This window comes from Geotrypetes seraphini, chromosome 6, assembly GCF_902459505.1.
Source record: "Geotrypetes seraphini chromosome 6, aGeoSer1.1, whole genome shotgun sequence".
In the NCBI taxonomy this organism is placed as follows: domain Eukaryota; kingdom Metazoa; phylum Chordata; class Amphibia; order Gymnophiona; family Dermophiidae; genus Geotrypetes; species Geotrypetes seraphini.
Window position 1 is genome coordinate 209,377,167 of NC_047089.1, and position 18,526 is coordinate 209,395,692.

An 18,526-nucleotide genomic window follows, 5' to 3' on the forward strand; every position below is an offset into this window, starting at 1 on the left:
CTTTTGTTTTTTTGTTTTATTTCTTTATACTACCTTCTTATTTTGCAAAACCAGTTTGGAGAAAAAAAAATTTTTTTTAACCAATTCAATTTGACAATTATACCACTTTTGTACTTTCTTACACCACGCCAGAAGAGAAAGGAAATGCTTCTTCCTCCACTGGCGTGCCATCTGCCTAACTTGTTTATTTAAAAAGGTTTTAAGCCTGAATGGAACCAACCTTTGTCAATACAAGAAATCAACAGTGGCTATAAGAACTCTTCAGACCTTCCCCAAATATAATCTATTCAAAACATACTGGGAGGTCCCAAAACGTTTTCAAAATGAATTATATCTTATTTTCTCATGGACCTCAGTGGTACCGTCTGCATGCCACTAGACTTTTAGAACATGCAGAACAATGGCACCCCTAATCGTCATTGGTCCCTTGTAATTTTTATCATTTTTATAAATAGTTTATTTATAATTTAAATTTTTAAATATATCAGTACTTATCTTTAGATACGTGGGTGGGGGTAAGCACTCCGACGTAGGCTACGTTTCGCCCCGCAGGGCTGTATCAAGGAAATCCCCCTCAAATCAACCAGCTCATGCTCCCCGCGTTAGGATGAGCTGGTTGATTTGAGGGGGATTTCCTTGATACAGCCCTGTGGGGCGAAACGTAGCCTACGTCGGAGTGCTTACCCCCACCCGCGTAGCTAAAGATAAGTACTGATATATTTAAAAATTTAAATTATAAATAAATTATAAATTATAAATTTAAAGATATTTAAAAATTTAAATTATAAATAAACTATTTATAAAAATGATAAAAATTACAAGGGACCAATGACGATTAGGGGTGCCATTGTTCTGCATGTTCTAAAAGTCTAGTGGCATGCAGACGGTACCACTGAGGTCCGTGAGAAAATAAGATATAATTCATTTTGAAAACGTTTTGGGACCTCCCAGTATGTTTTGAATGGAACCAACCTTTGCCATCCTGCTGCTTAGAAGTTCTTTTCCTTGGAAGCGTCAAGTCATTCAAATTTTTTAACAAAAATCTCATCCCAAAAGTTTGCTTGTTCATCAACTGTTATATATGCATATAAAATTCCCTGAAATTTCTGAAACAAGGGAGGCAATTGTTCTGGATCTACTTTAGACAGCTCCCTAATTAAAATGATCAGACCAAGAAATAGGAATAGAATGAAAATGCTGTAGAGTAAAGAAAACTATAAGAATTTGAAAACACTGGATCTAAAATATGTCGTCCCCCCCCCCGTATCAGTAGCCTAGAGCCAGATGCACAAAGTGGTCTCTTATTATTTTGACTATGGGGAAAATTTTTGGCATCTCTTGATCTAAGACAGGGGGTGTCAAAGTCCCTCCTCGAGGGCCGCAATCCAGTCAGGTTTTCAGGATTTCCCCAATGAATATGCATGAGATCTATTAGCATACAATGAAAGCAGTGCATGCAAATAGATCTCATGCATATTCATTGGAGAAATCCTGAAAACCCGACTGGATTGCGGCCCTCGAGGAGGGACTTTGACACCCCTGATCTAAGACCTGAACGTTACACATAAACAGTATGAGTTGTGGCTCATCCTTTTGTTAAAATCCAGACCCTCTCCCCTATCCTGAGCAGCACCATTTGCCAGATCTGGGGTGAGAGACTGGATTGTGGGGGAAGGGACAGGGAAGAAAGCGACAGGTACCTTTTGCTGTAGTGCCCTTTCAAATGACTCCACCTTCATCTGCTCTTTTCGTAGACTTGCATGGAGAGCCGCACTCTCTGCGTTCGCTTTTGCCCGCACTTGAGCTATTTCTTCATTGGCTCTTGAATGGAAAGGGACAATATTTATGTACAGATATTGAAAAAAAATTGATGCACAAGTGCTAACACACGAAAGTAAAGTATAAGTGAGAAGTGTAAAAGCCGGAGAAATCGAAAGCACCAATTTCAAAAGTAAGGCAACAAGAAGTAGTACTTCAGAATGAGCAAAATGCATGTTTGTAGTGCTTTAATACACTCAGGACTAGATGCAAAAAACATGGCTGTTAAGACCTTGTGAGTCACTGTTGGCCGATTTTTTGGCTGACTCTGGAACAGCAATTGATGTTCCAACAAGTTTGCATGCAAATGATTTGCACGGAAGTTCGCTATAATCCCATCCGATCAGTTGCTGTGAGAGCAACATTGACACATGCACAGAGCCGGTTTGGGGAAGCCTGAACAGCTGAGTGGCAGGGAAGGCCTCAAAGCAGCCTCCTGCCACTCAGCTGTCGAAGCTTTTTTTCTTTTTAATGGCATAGATGTGCGTGTGTTACAAATGCACAATATCTGCCCCATTAAACCTCCCCACCCCTGACAAACATCGGTATCAAAAAATCAGCAGGAGGGAATGGGACTCCTTCCTGCCGATTGTTTTTAGGATGGGGAGCGGGGAAGGAGAGGAGTTGTTTGAGGGGGCATGACGGGGGGTGTTGGTTCACAGCAGTAGGAGGGAGTGGGCATCCCTCCTGCCGATTTTTGGGGAAGGAGAGGGGTTGGTTTGGGGGTCCTTGCGGGGGGTGGTCAGTGCGGGGAAGGATCGTGGTGGCAGTAGGGAGTGGGCAGCCTTCATGCTTATTTTTGGGGAAGAAGAGGAGAGGGGTCAGTTCGGGGGTCCTTGTGGGAAAGGTTTGCAGTGGCAGGAAGGAGTGGGCATCTCTCCTGCCAATTTTTTGGGGAAGGAGAGGGGTCGATTCAGGGGTCCTTGCAGCGGGGTGGTCAGTGTGGGGGAGGTTCGCGGTGGAAAGAAGAAGGAGTGGGCATCCCTCCTGCCAATTTGCATTCAAGGTTAGGCCATCGATCAAATGGTGGGTTTTAATATTAATGACCTCATTTGCATGCCAGAATCGGAGAATGTATGACCACACAGAAAACCATGCAGTGAGCCGTTTTGAGCACAGGGTCGTCAAATTCGATCGGTTGCTAAACCAGTCAAACTGGTTAGCGATGATTGTTAGACGATCGGGGACTCTAGTGCATCTAGCCCTCAGTGGTACAGGTTGAGCTCAAGGCTTGGAAAGAAGTTGGTCCCATCATATTGTACCATGCAGCAAAGCCTCTTATTTTCAGAAGCCAAAAGAGAAATAAAGTTACTTTTTAAAATTCTAACCTATTCAGTTTCTCCTCTGCGTGGATCTTCAGAGCCTGGTACCTCTGCTCCTCTTGTTTCACCCTGTTCAAATAATCCTCAGCACATTTCTTCAGGGCCTCTTCATTCTGGAAGCGGAAGGACACCAAACACACTGACAATCATTACACTATACAGAATCTGCACTGCACCAACAGTATATGTGACACAGTCCTACTCCTTCCCAACAAAGGGAAGATAATAGTCATGTGACCTGCACTAACGCTGGATATCACCATAGTGCCTACTGAATGAATCCAGTGTAGGTTATGCACCTTTAGGTTTGGCTCTCTTTCTGCTGGCTTGTCTTTCCTGTAATTGAAATCATGCTCTGTAAATCTGAGACACTTTGGTTGGCATGCATGCCTCCTCTTGGCCTTCCAGCCTGTACTTGGTAGGCAATTAATAAGCAGAAAAGTGATCTTTGAAAATCATTGTCTCTCCCTGCTTAAGTGACCTTCAGAAATTACACACCTGTATCCTTTATTATTATTTATTGAGATTCACCCTTTGAAGAGTCCCACAGAGTACTCTACCCTCAGCACATGCAGATTCAGTTGGAATGGAGGCAGAGAAGTACCACACGACAGGCACTCAGCGTTTTAAGCAGGCTCTTTAACGGGGAACCCTACCTTCTTAAACCCTTCCAGAACTCCCTTTAGGTTCTCGTATCTCCTGAAGAGATCAGAAAGCGACCTCTCCACAGAGTTCAGGTCTGCTACTGCCTGGTCCTTTTCCATTGTCAGCTGCTGGAGACTCTTCTGAGAGAGGACGCTACTCCTTTGCTCATCTTCTACAGAACACAGATATCACAACACAGTTAAAATTCAGTCCCAAATCCTATTTTTACCTCAATCATCCTTAGAAAACGTACTCTTCTCTCATCTGTTGCCTCGGAATCCACTTATGTGGTACAGACTTTAAGAAATAACTGATGGAGAAGCTTAAACCTTTACAAACAAACTCTGCTCTTACACTGGTTCATACTAGGCTACAGTCATTATGTTTCAGAATTTGTGTGATGGCTGCAGACGTCAACATAAAATTTGAGATGTTACTCTTTCAAGAAAGCTATGATTTCTATGAGAAAGACCTTTTTTTTTTATTAATATGTCAAAGCACATGCCTCTTTCGACTCCTTACCAATCATCTGTGCAATAGTTTTTTCATACTCTGCTACAATTTTCCTAAAGGAAAAAAATAAAAATAAATAAATATATATGCGCACGTACACATACGTTCTTATGGCTGCTGCGCACAATTATTGTAGGTCCTGAAGAAGAAAGACTTACACACAAAATAGTGTTTCATACGCGTGTTTCTCACATCACTGTCAGTGGGTATAGGAGGGGTAATAAGATTTGACAAAACCAGGGCTGGCCCGATGGCCAGTGCTATGGTAGGTTCTCTGTTCTGCTCAGAGCTTCCTGAGTCTTTGGCTCCCTGGACTGGATAAGAAGAAGCCGTGACTACTGGTTAAGAATAATGCTTAGTGAATAGATTTAGGACCTATGATGGCAGAGTTCTGGGCAGAGCCCTAGGACATGGCCTCTGGCTCAGGGTGGTCATTGTATTTACCAGATTAGGTATGTGTGGGGGGTAGGGCTTAGTGTAACCATGGGTTACAAAAATAAGTTTGAAATATGTTAGAGTTTTTAGGGCAGAAGATCTGATAGAAGTTTTTATTTTGAAGTGAAAAGTTTTGTTTGTTAGCTGGGTAATTTAATGCTGTATTTGCCTGCCTGAGAGTGAGAATTCTGGAATGTTTATGTCTGCATCAGCTCTGATGAGATCACGTAGCAGTGAGCAGTGCAGGTCAGGATTCTAAAACTGCCAGAGAGAGAGAAAAAAAAGAGTTGGGAAGTAGAGAATGACACGGTGACAAAATTCATCACCGTCCCCGTCCCCGCGGATAACCGCGGGAAACCATCTTCATGTCATTCTTTAAGGAGAGAGGGAAGAATCAGAGTACAATTGGGCACAACCACTGACCCGCAAGCTTTGCTTTGAAGAATGCTGGTGTAGAAGGACTGAGGTTGAAATAGACACTAGAAAATGACATGGGATTATTTCCCGCGGTTATCCGCGGGGACGGGAACGGTGATGAATTTTGTCACCGTGTTATTCTCTATTGGGAAGAGTTCAGTTTGAAAGACAGGTTGGTCTGGGGTTTGTTTGAGAATAGTTTAAAATACATCAGGATTGGAAAAGTTAGGGAATTTCAATTATTTTCTCTTTTCTATGGGTAGTTAGAGAAAATTAAAGCAACAAACATATTTTTCAGGGTGTTAGGGTTTTGCTCCCTTTGATTTCTTTAAGTTAGGAAGTAGGTTTGCTGTTGATCAAAACTGAATCTCAAAAGAAGAAAAAAAGAAGCGCTGGTACCCAACGGCTGTGTAAAATAAACAACGAAGTCCTGTGAGAAAATTTACATTTGAAATCTGTGAGAAAAATCTTTTGAAAGGACTAAATTCTATGAGGAAAAGTTTATTTGGGATTTTATGTTAAAGTTATTTGGATATATATCTTTTAGGATTGTAATAATAAAATAACAAAAACTCTTATTTCTTGTAAATTTTTTTTAAAGGTAATTTTAGATTTTATGTTTAACTTTTTCCTCTCAAGAGACTGAAAATAGTGAGTTTTAAAGAGGGAGGGGTTACATTTTGGACGGGAATATAAAATAGGATAAAATGCTTCCATGTACCATATCTTTAGTGAATCTGAGCCTAAGTGACTTGCCCAGGATCACAAGGAGCAGTGTTTGGATTCAATCCCATAAACTCAGGCTACTAAAGCAGCAGCTCTACCACTGGAATGGAGGACTATCCTAATGATTACTGTAGTGGGCTTTGAGCCTGGTGAACTGGGTTCAATTCCCACTGCAGCTCGTTAAAAAAAAAAAAAAAAAGACAGCTCCTCCATGAACAGCGCCAGAACTATGACTAAAGAGATGCCTACTGGCACCTAAGCGTAAAATAGGCGTGGTTAACACCAGAAGTACCCTTAGGCATCAGTAGGTGACTCCGTAGTCGTGATTCTCATCACAAGTTAGGTGCTGTAAATGTAGGCCTTGAAAACCCTGGCCTACATTTCCGGTGCCTATCTGTGATGTATGTAGGTGAGATTCCATAAACAGTGCCGTCACGTGCTTGACACATGATCAGCGCCTTTTTTGTGGGTGGCTGCCGATCACGGCGCCGTTCATAGAATCCAGGCCAAAATGTTTGTACTCTGATGGCTGAGTTATAAAACCTCCTCAATAACACTTCAGCATCACATATAAAACATAACCAATCATTTAATTTTCTATTATAGATGGGGACCTTCATAACAGAGACACAGAAACTATTTGGAAAAATCTGCAAAAGTTTCATAAATTGTTTTCTGTGAATATATTCGTAAAAGGACCCCATAAATGTATGGCACTTCACCAAAATCAATATGGACTTAAGCTTCGTTCTATTTTAATGGTCACACTTATCCAAAGTGCTTATTCCTTTGTGCTGTGAGGAGTTGCTGGAATTTGTCCATTAATGTTTTTGTGAGGACAAGGGGCAAAAGGAAGATGTCTGAATTGTCTTACATTCCTGGACTACCAACAGAACTTACCTCATTTCCAAGACTTCATGATGGCTTCCCTCGTATTTCTGCTTCCATCCCTCCACTTCAGTTTCTTTGCTAATTATCTGCATGGGATGCAAAATTTCTTTAAGGTTCAAGGCAATTAAAATGTGTGCTTCCAAAATTTCAAAATACTGATCGGGTAACCTATGTGAGTGTTCATCTTCAAAGCCAATGACCCAAAAAGTTGAACAATTTTCAACCAAGTACTCCCAAGCTTTTGATCAATTCTGAAGATGTACATTCCACAAACTGACATATTCTAATCATAAAACAAATAATAAAATTGCTTTTTCTACTTTTGTTGTCTGATCCTTTTATTTTTCTATTTGTTAATCCCAATATTTGGTTCCTGTTTTCCTCCATCTCTCTTGCCAGGGTCTCCTATCCATTTGACATTTCTTCTCTCCCCACTGCCCCTCAAATCTCTAGCTCTCTTCCCCTGCTCTGGTCATCAAGGATCTCATCTCTGTCTTTCTCTCCTGCCCCAACCATCCAACATCTTCTCTCTTCTCCTGCCATTCAGCATCTCCCTTCTGTCTCTCCCTCCCCTAAGCCCTGATCATCTAGGATTTCATTTCTCTCTAAATATATATATTCCCATCCATAATCACCCCTCTTGTCTTTCTTCTCTCCAAACAATTTGCTCCCCACTATTCAGCATTACCTCATCTCTTTTCCCCTTAACCCATCATCCAGAATTGCCTCACTTCTCTCTCTTCCCCTCACCCTACTAGCTACCATTGCCTCATCTCTCTTTCCCCATCTCCCTCTACTATCACCATCTGCCATTGCCTCATCTCTCTTTTTCCTCCCACACCCCTGGTGACTCAACACCTCATCGGCACCTCCACCCATCCATTTGCTCACCCGCTGCTTCCCCAACTCCATGGATACAAAGAAACTGAAACCATGCATGGAGCATAGCCTTGTGCACACCGCTAGTGCCTCTTGCTGGTCCACCCGCTAAGATGGAACCTCCCATTTCAGGGGGGGGGGGGAGGAATGCTAAGACATACCAGTGGCATGTACAGGGCTATGGCCCCATACCTGGCTTCATTTATTTTGCAGGGCAGGGAGAGGAAAGTAGCAGTTGGGCACTGGGCGCTATATACCCCCTGCTTAGGTATCAGGGTATGTGTACCACATGTTGAGAACTTATGACCTAATTATTTCTGAAATCCTTTTTTGGATCACTTATTAACCTTTTTTTAAAAAAAAAGGTCATCTGCATCAAATAACTATTCATTTTCCTTAATGATATATATATGGGAAAGTAAATTTTGGGGAGATTTCCTTCACACTTTGATGTCTGATATCTCCTTCCAGTCTTTTAAATATAAGCCAAGAACTAGATCCCATTGTGTTACTTTCCTATACAGAGAGAATTTAAAATTGATCACACATAGTATTTAAAAAAAATTATATCCAAACCACTTTACAGCCAAGTAGAGTCCGGCAGAAGTTGTTTTGTATGTGCTGCAGGGAGAACACCACAAAGTGAAGACAGAGCAAAGAAAGCCGTGAGTCACGTTAAGCACATGAAGGTTAAGCAGCTCACCCAAGGTCACGCAACAGGTAAAGTGTTAGAGATTAGAGGGGCTCAGCCTGGGAGCCTGCATAGATTGAGCTAAAGCACAAGCACAGCTAAGCTTAAAGAGGTTAAACCTCAATACAGATTTCTTTCTTTTTTTCATAGTTTAGAATACAAAGTTTATTAACCTTTCTATATCCAGTTTAGATTTTTTTTGTCCACCTCCTTTCATCATCCAATTTCTTTGATTCTAGGGATTGTAAAAAAAAAAACTTAGTAGATAGTACAGATGGACAACATTGATAGAAAATGATAGCAGATGAAGACCATACCGTCTATGTACTTTTCAGAACAATCCCATCACCCTTCTATTTCTGCTCAAGTTCCTTCATTATTTCAGTGTTTTATTTGTAGTTCTCACAAATTTCCTTCAAGTTACTTTCTTTCCTCTTCCTGGCATACTTCTCTCTTACTCTCTACATTCACTTAGTATCTCATCTTCCCCTATTCATTTCTCCTTCCCTCCCCCCTCAACTCCCAAGTTCCCTATTTCCCTCTGCTTCTTAAAATATTGTATGCACCCTCTTCTTCGGTCTCTCTCTGGCACCTCGGCGCTTATAAAACAAATGTGAAAGCACTCTGACCCTTTATGCTGACTCAGCTGACACTCAACGACACCAAGGCAAGTCCGGGTTACAGCCTTCAGGCAAGTCAGCCTCTAGCCTTTTGTAGACTCCAACTCCAACCACAAAGACACTCCCTATTTGAATGTTCATGCATGATGTCCATTCCACCCAATATCACTTGACAAAGCGTTCACATTACGTTGACTGAAAGTCACTGATCTGTGGAACAAGGCTTTCGACTGTCTTGCCAGTGACATTCTGACAAGTCAGCAGTTCATTGTGTATTGCCACCCGTGAACTTCCCCAGCAGTACAGCCTTACCCTGAGTTCTAGAAGGAAGAAAAATGGATGCAAAATCAAACTATTTGTTGTTGATGGAGTAGTTGATGGTTCTCTTCCCTTTTATTTTGTGCTCAGCATAAAGTTGCTCCTAATTCTTCACCCAAGGCTGGTGGTATGTATGCATGTATTTTTATTTATTCACTCATTCAATTTTGTATACCGTTCTCCCCAGGGAGCTCAAAACAGTTTTACATGAATTTTTATTCGGGTACTCAAGCAATGATAACAACATAAGAACTGCCATAATGAAGGTCCCTCAAGTCCAGTATCCTGTTTCCAAAGGTGGCCAACCCAGATCCCAAGTACCTAGCTATATCCCAAGTAGTAAAACAAATTTTATGCTGCTTATCCTAGGAATAAGCAATGGATTTCCCCAAGCCATCTCAATAATGGCCTGTGGACTTCTCTTTTAGGAAATTATCCAAACCTTTTTTTAAACCCCGCTAAGCTAACTGATTTCACCACATTCTCTGGCAACAAATTTTCCCTGTCTGTTCAAGTGGGCCCACAATCTGTCTAATGCCCCTGGGGCGAAGGGGGAATTATGTGACTCAGGGTGCTGAGGCTGTAGCTTTAACCACTGTACCACACTCTCCCCAAATTCTATTGATGAATGCTCTTATGTACATTGGCAATGCTGCTATTCTCCATTAACTCTATCCCAGCTTCCAAATTGTTCTCAGATCTCCATTTTCCCTTGCAAAACCAATGCTCAGTGATGTATTTGTAAGACAGTCCTGCTGCAAGCATGGAAGGAGAGAAGCACTTTTGAAAGTGGCCTGAGAACCGTTTTTATTTATTTATTTAGTTTTCTATCCCGTTCTCCCAAAGAGCTCAGAACGGGTTACAGGTTAAACATACATAATGTACAGGTTACGATTTGCCATAGATTCAGTACAAATTTTACAATACAAGTTTCCTAACTTGACACTAGGGATCCAATACCAATATACATAATATACAATTTACAGGTTAAATTTGCCATAGTTAGTTTTTTTTCCTAATGTGACACATACCGGGATCTAGTATCAATGTACATTTCTTTGTAATCTTTTGGTCATGGGCAGGAAAGTTAGGTGAAGAGGTATGTTTTTATTGCTTTCCTAAAGTTGAGAAGTCCTTCAACGGATCTGATCTGCGGGGACAGTCAATTCCAGTGGCTCGGTATGAAGACTCATGGTGGAGAAAAGGATAAGCTAGGAATGATTAAGAAGGGGATCACGAAAAGATCGGAGAAGGTTATCTTGCCGCTGAACCGGGCCATCGTACGCCCCCACCTGGAATACTGTGTCCAGCACTGGTCGCCGTACATGAAGGAGGACATGGCACTATTCGAAAGGGTCCAGAAAAGAGCGACTAAAATGGTTAAGGGGCTGTAGAAGTTGTACTGTGAGGTTAGAGAAACTAGGCTACTTCTCCCTTGAAAAGAGGAGACTGGGGACATGATCGAAACATTCAGGATAATGAAGGGAATAGACTTAGTAGATAGAAACAAGTTGTTCATCCTCTCCAAGGTAGATAGAACGAGAGTGCACTCTCTAAAGTTAAAATAGGATAGATTCCATATAAACGTAAGGAAGTTCTTCTTCACCCAGAGAATGGTAGAAAACTGGAATGCTCTTCTGGAGGCTTTTATAGGGGAAAACACCCTCCAGGGATTCAAGACAAAGTTAGACAAGTTCCTGCTGAACCGGAACATGCGCAGGTAAGACTAGTCTCAGTTAGGGCAATGGTCTTTGATCTAAGGGCTGCCGCGGGAGCGGACTGCTGGGCACAATGGACCACTGGTCTGACCCAGCAGTGGCAATTCTTATGTTCTAAGTGGGATTAGAAATGTCGTTTGATTGTTTGCAGTTGAAGGGCATGATTAAGGGGCTCTTTGAAGCATATTTCATCCTGGGAGTGGAGGAACCTGTTCGGCACGTATGGAGAGAGCTTGGTTGTCATGTAGTTGGAACCAGTTTGTGCAAGGATTTGAACGCTAGCATCAGGCCCTTGAAGACACAACGTTTGACTATGGGTAGCCAGTGAGCCGTCAATAGAGCCTGGGAGACAGGGTTGCGGACATAGAGGTTTTTTAAAAGTCTGATTGCCACATTTTGTACACGTTGGAGATGTTGTACATTCTTTGCTGTGAGACTACTGAATAGCACATTGCAGGAATCCATGTGGGAGAGTACTAAATCACAGAGTTGGGTGAAGTCAGATTCTGAAAAGTAGTTCCTTATTTTTCAGAGCTGTCGAAGGTAGTAAAATGAGGAAGATACCACCTGAGAGCGTTAGGTTGGAGTCAAGGAGCATTCTTAGGCTATGTACTTGGTCTTTTGCAATTATGTTAGTCAAGTCCCAGTGCAGTAAGGAACGGATGCGGTTGCAACATTCTTTGCGGATCCAGAGGAGTTCCATTTTGGAGGCATTTACTTGCAATTTGTTGACGGACATACAGTTTTTGATTTCTGAGAGGCAGTTTAGGAGTTTCGTGATTTGGGCGTCTTGGTCTTCTCCTAGTCGTAGGTAAAGATGGATGCCATCTGCAAAGGAGTGAATCTGTATTTGGTATTTGTAGGCTATGTCTAGGACAGGTCTAACATAGAGTTTGAATAATAGGGGAGATAGCAGAGCCCCCATGGAACACCGTATTTGATCAGTTTCGGTTTTGATAGCTCACTGTTGAGCAGTAAACTTTGGTATCTATTGTTCAGGAAGGAGGTGAACCATTGTAACACAGTGTCTTGTATTTCAATTTCAGAGAACTGTGCAACAAGGAAGGGATGGTCAATGGTATCAAACGCCACACTGAGATCCAGCAGCACCAGAAGGATATCATCACCCTTATCCATGAGTTTCCAGCAGTCGTCAACGATTTCGAGAAGGACGGTTTCAGTACTGTGGAATTTCCTGAATCCCAATTGGAAGGTGGATAGGGGCTCGTTGTTTGTCAATGAAGGAGTGCAATTGGTTTAACACTGTTTCTTCCAGGATCTTGGAGATGAAGGGTAGGTTGGAGACAGGTCTAAAGTTGCTGGTCATGTTAGGGTCAAGCGTGGTTTCATTCAAGATCAGTCTGATGACTGCTGACTTCCAGTTTGTGGGCACTATGCCTGTTTGTCTATTTTATCTTACTGTACTTGAGCTCCAAGATCCAGTAGAAATCACTGCAAATCAATGGACATTCTGTCTGATCCATCATCACCCTTCTCCTCTTCCACCAGCACTCCTGTTTTTCTACATCAGTCTATTTCTAAATGCAATATCGGAACTGAATTTAAATAGTCTACTTCTAACTGCAAGGTTTGGAGCCTTTTACATATAAAACAAATCATACAATTAAAAGACAGCTTCTAATGTGGTCCCCATAAATTTGCATAAAGAAACCAGGATATTTTTTTTCCTAAGGGAAGTTAGCTTTACAAATATAGGCCAAACATGAACCTTTACTACAGAAAGGAACTGTAATCACCATAGCTGTCAACATGAATGTTTCCATGTTTCCAGAAGACCTGCAGCCTTTCCCCAGCAGAGGTTAAAAAGAATGGGCTGGGAGACAGTTTTCAATTCCTACTTCTCCTGCTAAGGTGACCTTGGGAGAGCAGCTTTATCTGCTTCAAGTATCCTCTTAGTCTGTAAGCTCTTTAGGGCAGGACTTAGGCCTGAATTGCTGTAATCCACCTCGAGCTTACTCTGGAAAGGTGGAACAGAGACACAAAGATAATCAAGCCATTACCTCTTCTCTTATTAAAGTGAGGACAGCCAGCTTGTCCAGCTCACTGAAACGCACACCGGCCAAGGGACTCTCTCCTCCACTTACTGGCGGCCCCTCAGGCTTGCTGCAGCAGGTGTCCGCAAGCTGCAGAAATAAAAAGTGCTCTTTATTTTTCTCATGATTTGCTTTTTCTCCCAGAATGTTCCTGTACATACCCGGAGTTCATTCTTCCCCTCTTTTAAAAATGTCCCTGTTACACTTACTACTCACTTCAGAATCCCATTAGAATCTGACACACTTTCTGTAATAAACCACTACGGGGCTATCGCTTTTTTGGGTTGTTTTTTTTTTTTTTTTTTGGAAACATGTATTCCTGAATTTTGCAAGTTGAGGTCCTGAACCTGTATTTTCAATGTCAGACACAATGTATACACAAAATAATGCCAAAAGACCCCCCTGCATTATAAGTAAAAGCCCCTCAGAAGCCAATTGCTGTTACCATGGCAGCCACCGATTGTCTGTTGCCAAAAATCCATTCTCCTTTCTGGACAGCTGGGCTCACATTAGGATTCAACTAAGCTTTAGCTTCACTGTAGGACAGACACTCTGTGGATCTCCACAGTTGCAAATTATAATGTAAGCAAAGAAGGTGCAAACAAACGGAATTTAAATACTTGACCACTGGGTGTGGGTGACAGATTATTGTCAAGATGTCACTGAGTGGGATGGCTGTTTTCTCAGTCACATTACTGGTAAATCAGTTGTGTGGGCATAGGCGGCATGTTACTGCATGCCCACTCCTCATTGGGCGTGCTGAGCTCTGGAGAATTTATTCTGATAGGGTGAATTCCAGTGACATTATTCCTGTACAGCAAGGAGGCTCCTGCAATCAGTACACCTGTCCTCCCTCCCCTCATATCCTTGGGAAAACAGGTTAATTGGGTCCCTGTAAGCTCCTTTTGCTGGTTGCATTAATCCTACTGTTGTCTGCTAGGTAAAGGGTTTAGCTGTTATGGGAGCTGCTTTCCCAAAAAGGGAAGCATGTTTGAACACTCTTCCTGTGTCATGGAGCCTTGAAAATAAAATGTTGACGAAAACCTAATGACTGCTGCTTTAAACCAATTTTGATGTTAAAAGAGAATCCAACTGCCAAGTAACTTTTTTAGATACCAGGGCAAATTTTGGGAAGAAGGATTTACTCCTCTGCTACAGCATTACTCGCTCGGCGAATTCGGCTGCAACGGCCTGGTGGATTAGTACAGCTGATGTGCACTGCTGTATGAAGGGACACAGGTTTAATTCTGGACCTCAGGCCATTCGCTCACAGCCCCCAAGAAGCCCTAGTTATCACACAAGGGCAACGGTCTAATGGCCTGTGTCTAGGGCTCAGGATTTCAGGGTTTCAGGAGCAGCTCTGGGGGTGACCTTTGGTCCTGGATCAAAACTGTAACAACTGGATGACACTGATTTGGGAGGGGAAAAAAAAATCTCTGGGCAGTTGTGGATGAAAGTTCCTGGTGCCAAATTCCAATCCTGGTTCCCATTGAGCCGAAGTACCCTGGGAATGTGTAGCAAACGGCAAGTGAGCTGGAGAGTGGTGATATTCTCACCATAATCTATGTAAATATCACAGATATCTGGAAGGCCAGCACTAGGGCTATCTGCTCTATTAAAAAAAAAAAAAATTCTGTGCCATTTACTATTTGGATTATTTTACTGTTTGCCTGTTTGATGTTGATGGAACCCTTACACTTGAATAAAGTCTAAATCAAAACTTGTTGAAGAATAAATTAATCCGTGGTCAAATGCAAGAATTCTTCATTAACCGCCAAATATATTGGGAGATCTGCACCACATCACAAAACGAGGGAAAACTATAAATGGATTAAATAATTTTAATATAGTGTAAGGTTCTCAGTTAAACACAATTCAATTTGTCGGGACAAGCCCTATGGAATGAGTTGTAAGCTGTTTCAACCCAGAAGGGCTAATTAAGCATGTTACATCCCTGGACCTTTGTGCTTACATGTTCAAAATTAAAGTACAAAAACACATACAAAAATTAAAAAGGTGCTGTGATCTCTTCAGTATATTAATTGTGCAATATAAATTGCACCATGTGTTTTCTTAATTTGGGGGGGTCAGCTTCCCACAACGTTCTCCCCTCCACAACGCTTTGGTCAAAATGGAAAACAAACTTTAAAATGTAAAAGCTTTGTACTTATCTCACCAAATAACAGCAAATAATAGCAGATGAGCAGTCCAAAGTTCCAACAGAGCTCTGTTTCGGAGACAACAAACCTCCTTCCTCAAGAGCAGTAACACTGAACTTCTCCAAATCTTGAAGAGGGAAGCGTGGGAACAAGGAAAGCTGAATAGAGTCCCAAAAGAAAATGGAACCCTTACAGCACCCAGGCAGGTTTTACATTGTGCTGTTTGAGTGATATTCCTTGTTATTTGAATTATCATCGAGAGCAGTGTTTCTCAACTCGGTCCTGGAGTACCCCCCTTTGCCAGTCAGGTTTTCAGGATATCCACAACGAATATGCATGAAAGAAATGTGCATATAATGGAACCAGTGTATGCAAATTTCTTTCATGCATATTCATTGTGGATATCCTGAAAACCTGACTGGCAAGGGGGGGTACTCCAGGACCGAGTTGAGAAACACTGATCTAGAGAATGACACGGGGACAATTTTTCCCCGTTCCCGCAAGAACTCAATTTCGCCCATCCCGTCCCCATGAGTTTTGTCCCTGTCCCATTCCTGTAAGCTGTGCCTTAACCGCACAAGCCTCGAACATTTATGATTTTAAAGTGTTTGAGGCTTGTGCAGATGAGGACGGAGCTTGCAGGAATGGGGCAGGCGCCGGGAAACAACTTGCGGGGACGGGAAAGGAAAATGAGTTCCCGTGGGGTCGGGGAAAAATCTGTCCCCGTGTCATTCTCTATCATCATCTATAAATGTCCATTTCTCCATGTAATACACGATAAGCTTACAACAGCACCTCCTGTTTTTAAAAATACTAGTGGAAAGCCATACACACACTCACACAAACTGATTACTCCTGAAATTAGGACATAGTAATTTTGAAATGACTGACCCATTTAAGTAGAGCACACTATGTTTAGAATGACAGTCTCTTGCCCAGTTCTATCATTCAAGGACTGGATGTGCCATTTCCCATACTGGAGCCAAAGGGATGGGCAAGAATAGGAAGGGGACCTTGTTGCAATGTTTGTTGCCTAAATGGGTCCATCCCAACTTCTCACACAGAAGGCTGCAATCACCTAAAATTTTCTTCTTTTTTTTTTGAAAATATTTTTATTGAATGAACCAGTCACGAGAGGTACAATCAGCAACCAAGCCAAAGAGAATAACAGCATAGATACAATAATCAGGTATACAATACAGCTAGGCCAGAGATCAGGCATTCAAACATAGCCTTCTCATGAAAGTTCACAATTTTCATGTTTGAAACAGAACAACAGGAAAACAAACCTCCCTCCCTCCCCCCACCCCAGTTCCCCCCACCCCCCTTGTATAGCTTTATACTTAATACCAGTGTAGGGGTTGCACCATTAATTTACTACTACTACTTACTGGGGAAAGATTGTGCAGGAATGGCCTCATTTGCTGCTCTGAATTTCAGATGCTCTCCTTGCCTAAAGTTAAAGGGTTATATGGGTGCATTTATAATAAAAAGAAGGTACAAATGAAAGCCTTCTTGCCATAAAGGGAACACACTGACTGCTCATGTATATAAGGTTAAGTATTGTTTTCTGTAGTAATTGCAGCTGCACTAATAGTAAACCTGGGATGCTGCTACCCCCTAGAGGCTACCATGTGTAGCACACTTATGTTTTGAGAAACATATACACTTTCCCCCTCAATATTCACAGGGATTAGGGGCAGAGCCGGCCTGCGAATATTGAAAAAACGCGAATAACTTTTAGGACTGACTGACCCATCCCTGCCTTCCTCCCACCTCCTGGCCCTTTCCACACCTTACCTGGTGGTCTAGCGGTGAAGCGAGGCAGGGGCGATCATCATCCTACGCTCCTGCCCTGTGCAGAGCTGTCAACAAAAATGGCTGCCATGAGTCCCCGCTGTAGTCTCGTGAGGCCATGGGAACTCACAGCAGTCATTTTTGTGGACGTCTCTGCATGGGGCAGGAGCATAGGACGATCACTCCTGCCCCACTTCACCGCTAGACCACCAGGTATGGTGTGAAGGGAGGCGGGGGTGGTTCTAGGTTTAGAATCTCGTGAATAACCAAAGTCGCAAGTCCTAAACCCGCGAATCAGGAGAGACAAGTGTAGCACCTTTTCCATTCTCTTAAATGCACTGTGGAGCTGATGCAGAAAGCTTTCGCAAAGGCCGATGTTCAGAACCTAACACCGGTGCTAGAAGCAATTAGCAATGGACTAGCACTGGCATTAGACTGTGTACATGTTCAGAGAACATGAGCACAGGGAGTAGTTTAAGCACTGAAGACCAGCACAAACAGCATGTGAATGCATGTAAATCAGTTGCTTAGTTATTCCCACCCAATGCTCAGAATCAGCGCACTTAAAGAAACTGCCCTACTACAGGAACCCGATCGCCAATTTGGAGCTGGCATTAGGTTATTTTTCTGACCTTCGCTTCAGCAAGTAAGAGAGGTGATGGCTGGGATGCAAATTTGGGGGAGATCAGCTGAGGGAGATACAGATCAGGGCTTTTGGTGCTGCTGGGTGGCTTCTTTCCCACATCTGCCTGAAAAGATTAGACTGGAAATCCAAAGGGATTTGCTTTTCCTGCAAATGGTCTCCTGTGCAGCTGGAAGACATCCACCACCTGCATGAATCCTCTGGAATGCACTGCCTGGTATTCTGCAATTCTGTGATGGGAGACTGAACTTTAAGAAAATGTTGAAAATGCAATTATTTGTCAATGACTTCCTGTGCTAATGATATTCTCTGTTAATGCCTTCCTGTTCTGTAAATGATTTTATGGGATCTTGTGACTCCATCTTGTAGGATGTTTGTCTTGTTGAAACATGTTTAGCATTTGTGAATTATGTATGCATGTGATTTTGTAAACCACATAGTTATTATGCGGTATATAAATTTTTAAATAAATAAATAAACGGCATCCTTCGGCCAGTGATTGTCCTCCTTCCGGCTCCCCAGTTTCACCGGGCATGCGCACAAGAGTTTTGCTCACTGCACAGCTCTTGTGCATATGAGCGAGGCAGGATCTGAAAAATAACATCCTAATATTCAGCACCAATAGAGTGCATGCGATTTGCTCATATTAGTACTGAACATTAGGAAGTTATTTGTTTGCGTTGTTCCTGCAATATTTTCCTGCACTGTACAGAACAGCGCAGGCGTTCTGAGCATTGGCCTGAAAGATACTGGCATGATGTCTGCACACAATTTTATGGGTGTGCAAATCTATGTGTAGCACATCGGCACACAGCATGTTAACATGTGTGTTACTTAAACCTATAAAGCCCCAATGCAGAAAGGTCTCAATGCTCAAGCA

At 42.3% G+C, this 18,526-nt stretch overlaps 1 protein-coding gene across 7 annotated transcripts in view; it reads right to left on the reverse strand.

The window, feature by feature from the left end:
- TACC1 (transforming acidic coiled-coil containing protein 1) overlaps positions 1–18,526 on the reverse strand; it is a 110,504-nt gene that overhangs the window by 6,314 nt on the left and 85,664 nt on the right. For 4 of the 7 annotated variants that reach the window (XM_033948704.1, XM_033948703.1, XM_033948702.1 and 1 more), the window contains 6 exons: positions 13,015–13,137; positions 6,777–6,853; positions 4,308–4,351; positions 3,797–3,957; positions 3,147–3,253; positions 1,701–1,821 (listed from right to left, as the gene is read on the reverse strand). In XM_033948704.1, coding sequence (XP_033804595.1) covers positions 1,701–1,821; positions 3,147–3,253; positions 3,797–3,957; positions 4,308–4,351; positions 6,777–6,853; positions 13,015–13,137 — 633 coding nt within the window. Of the gene's footprint in view, positions 1–1,700; positions 1,822–3,146; positions 3,254–3,796; positions 3,958–4,307; positions 4,352–6,776; positions 6,854–8,510; positions 8,573–13,014; positions 13,138–18,526 lie in introns of those variants that run through there. The other 3 variants (XM_033948708.1, XM_033948706.1, XR_004539880.1) reach the window with 2 other exon arrangements.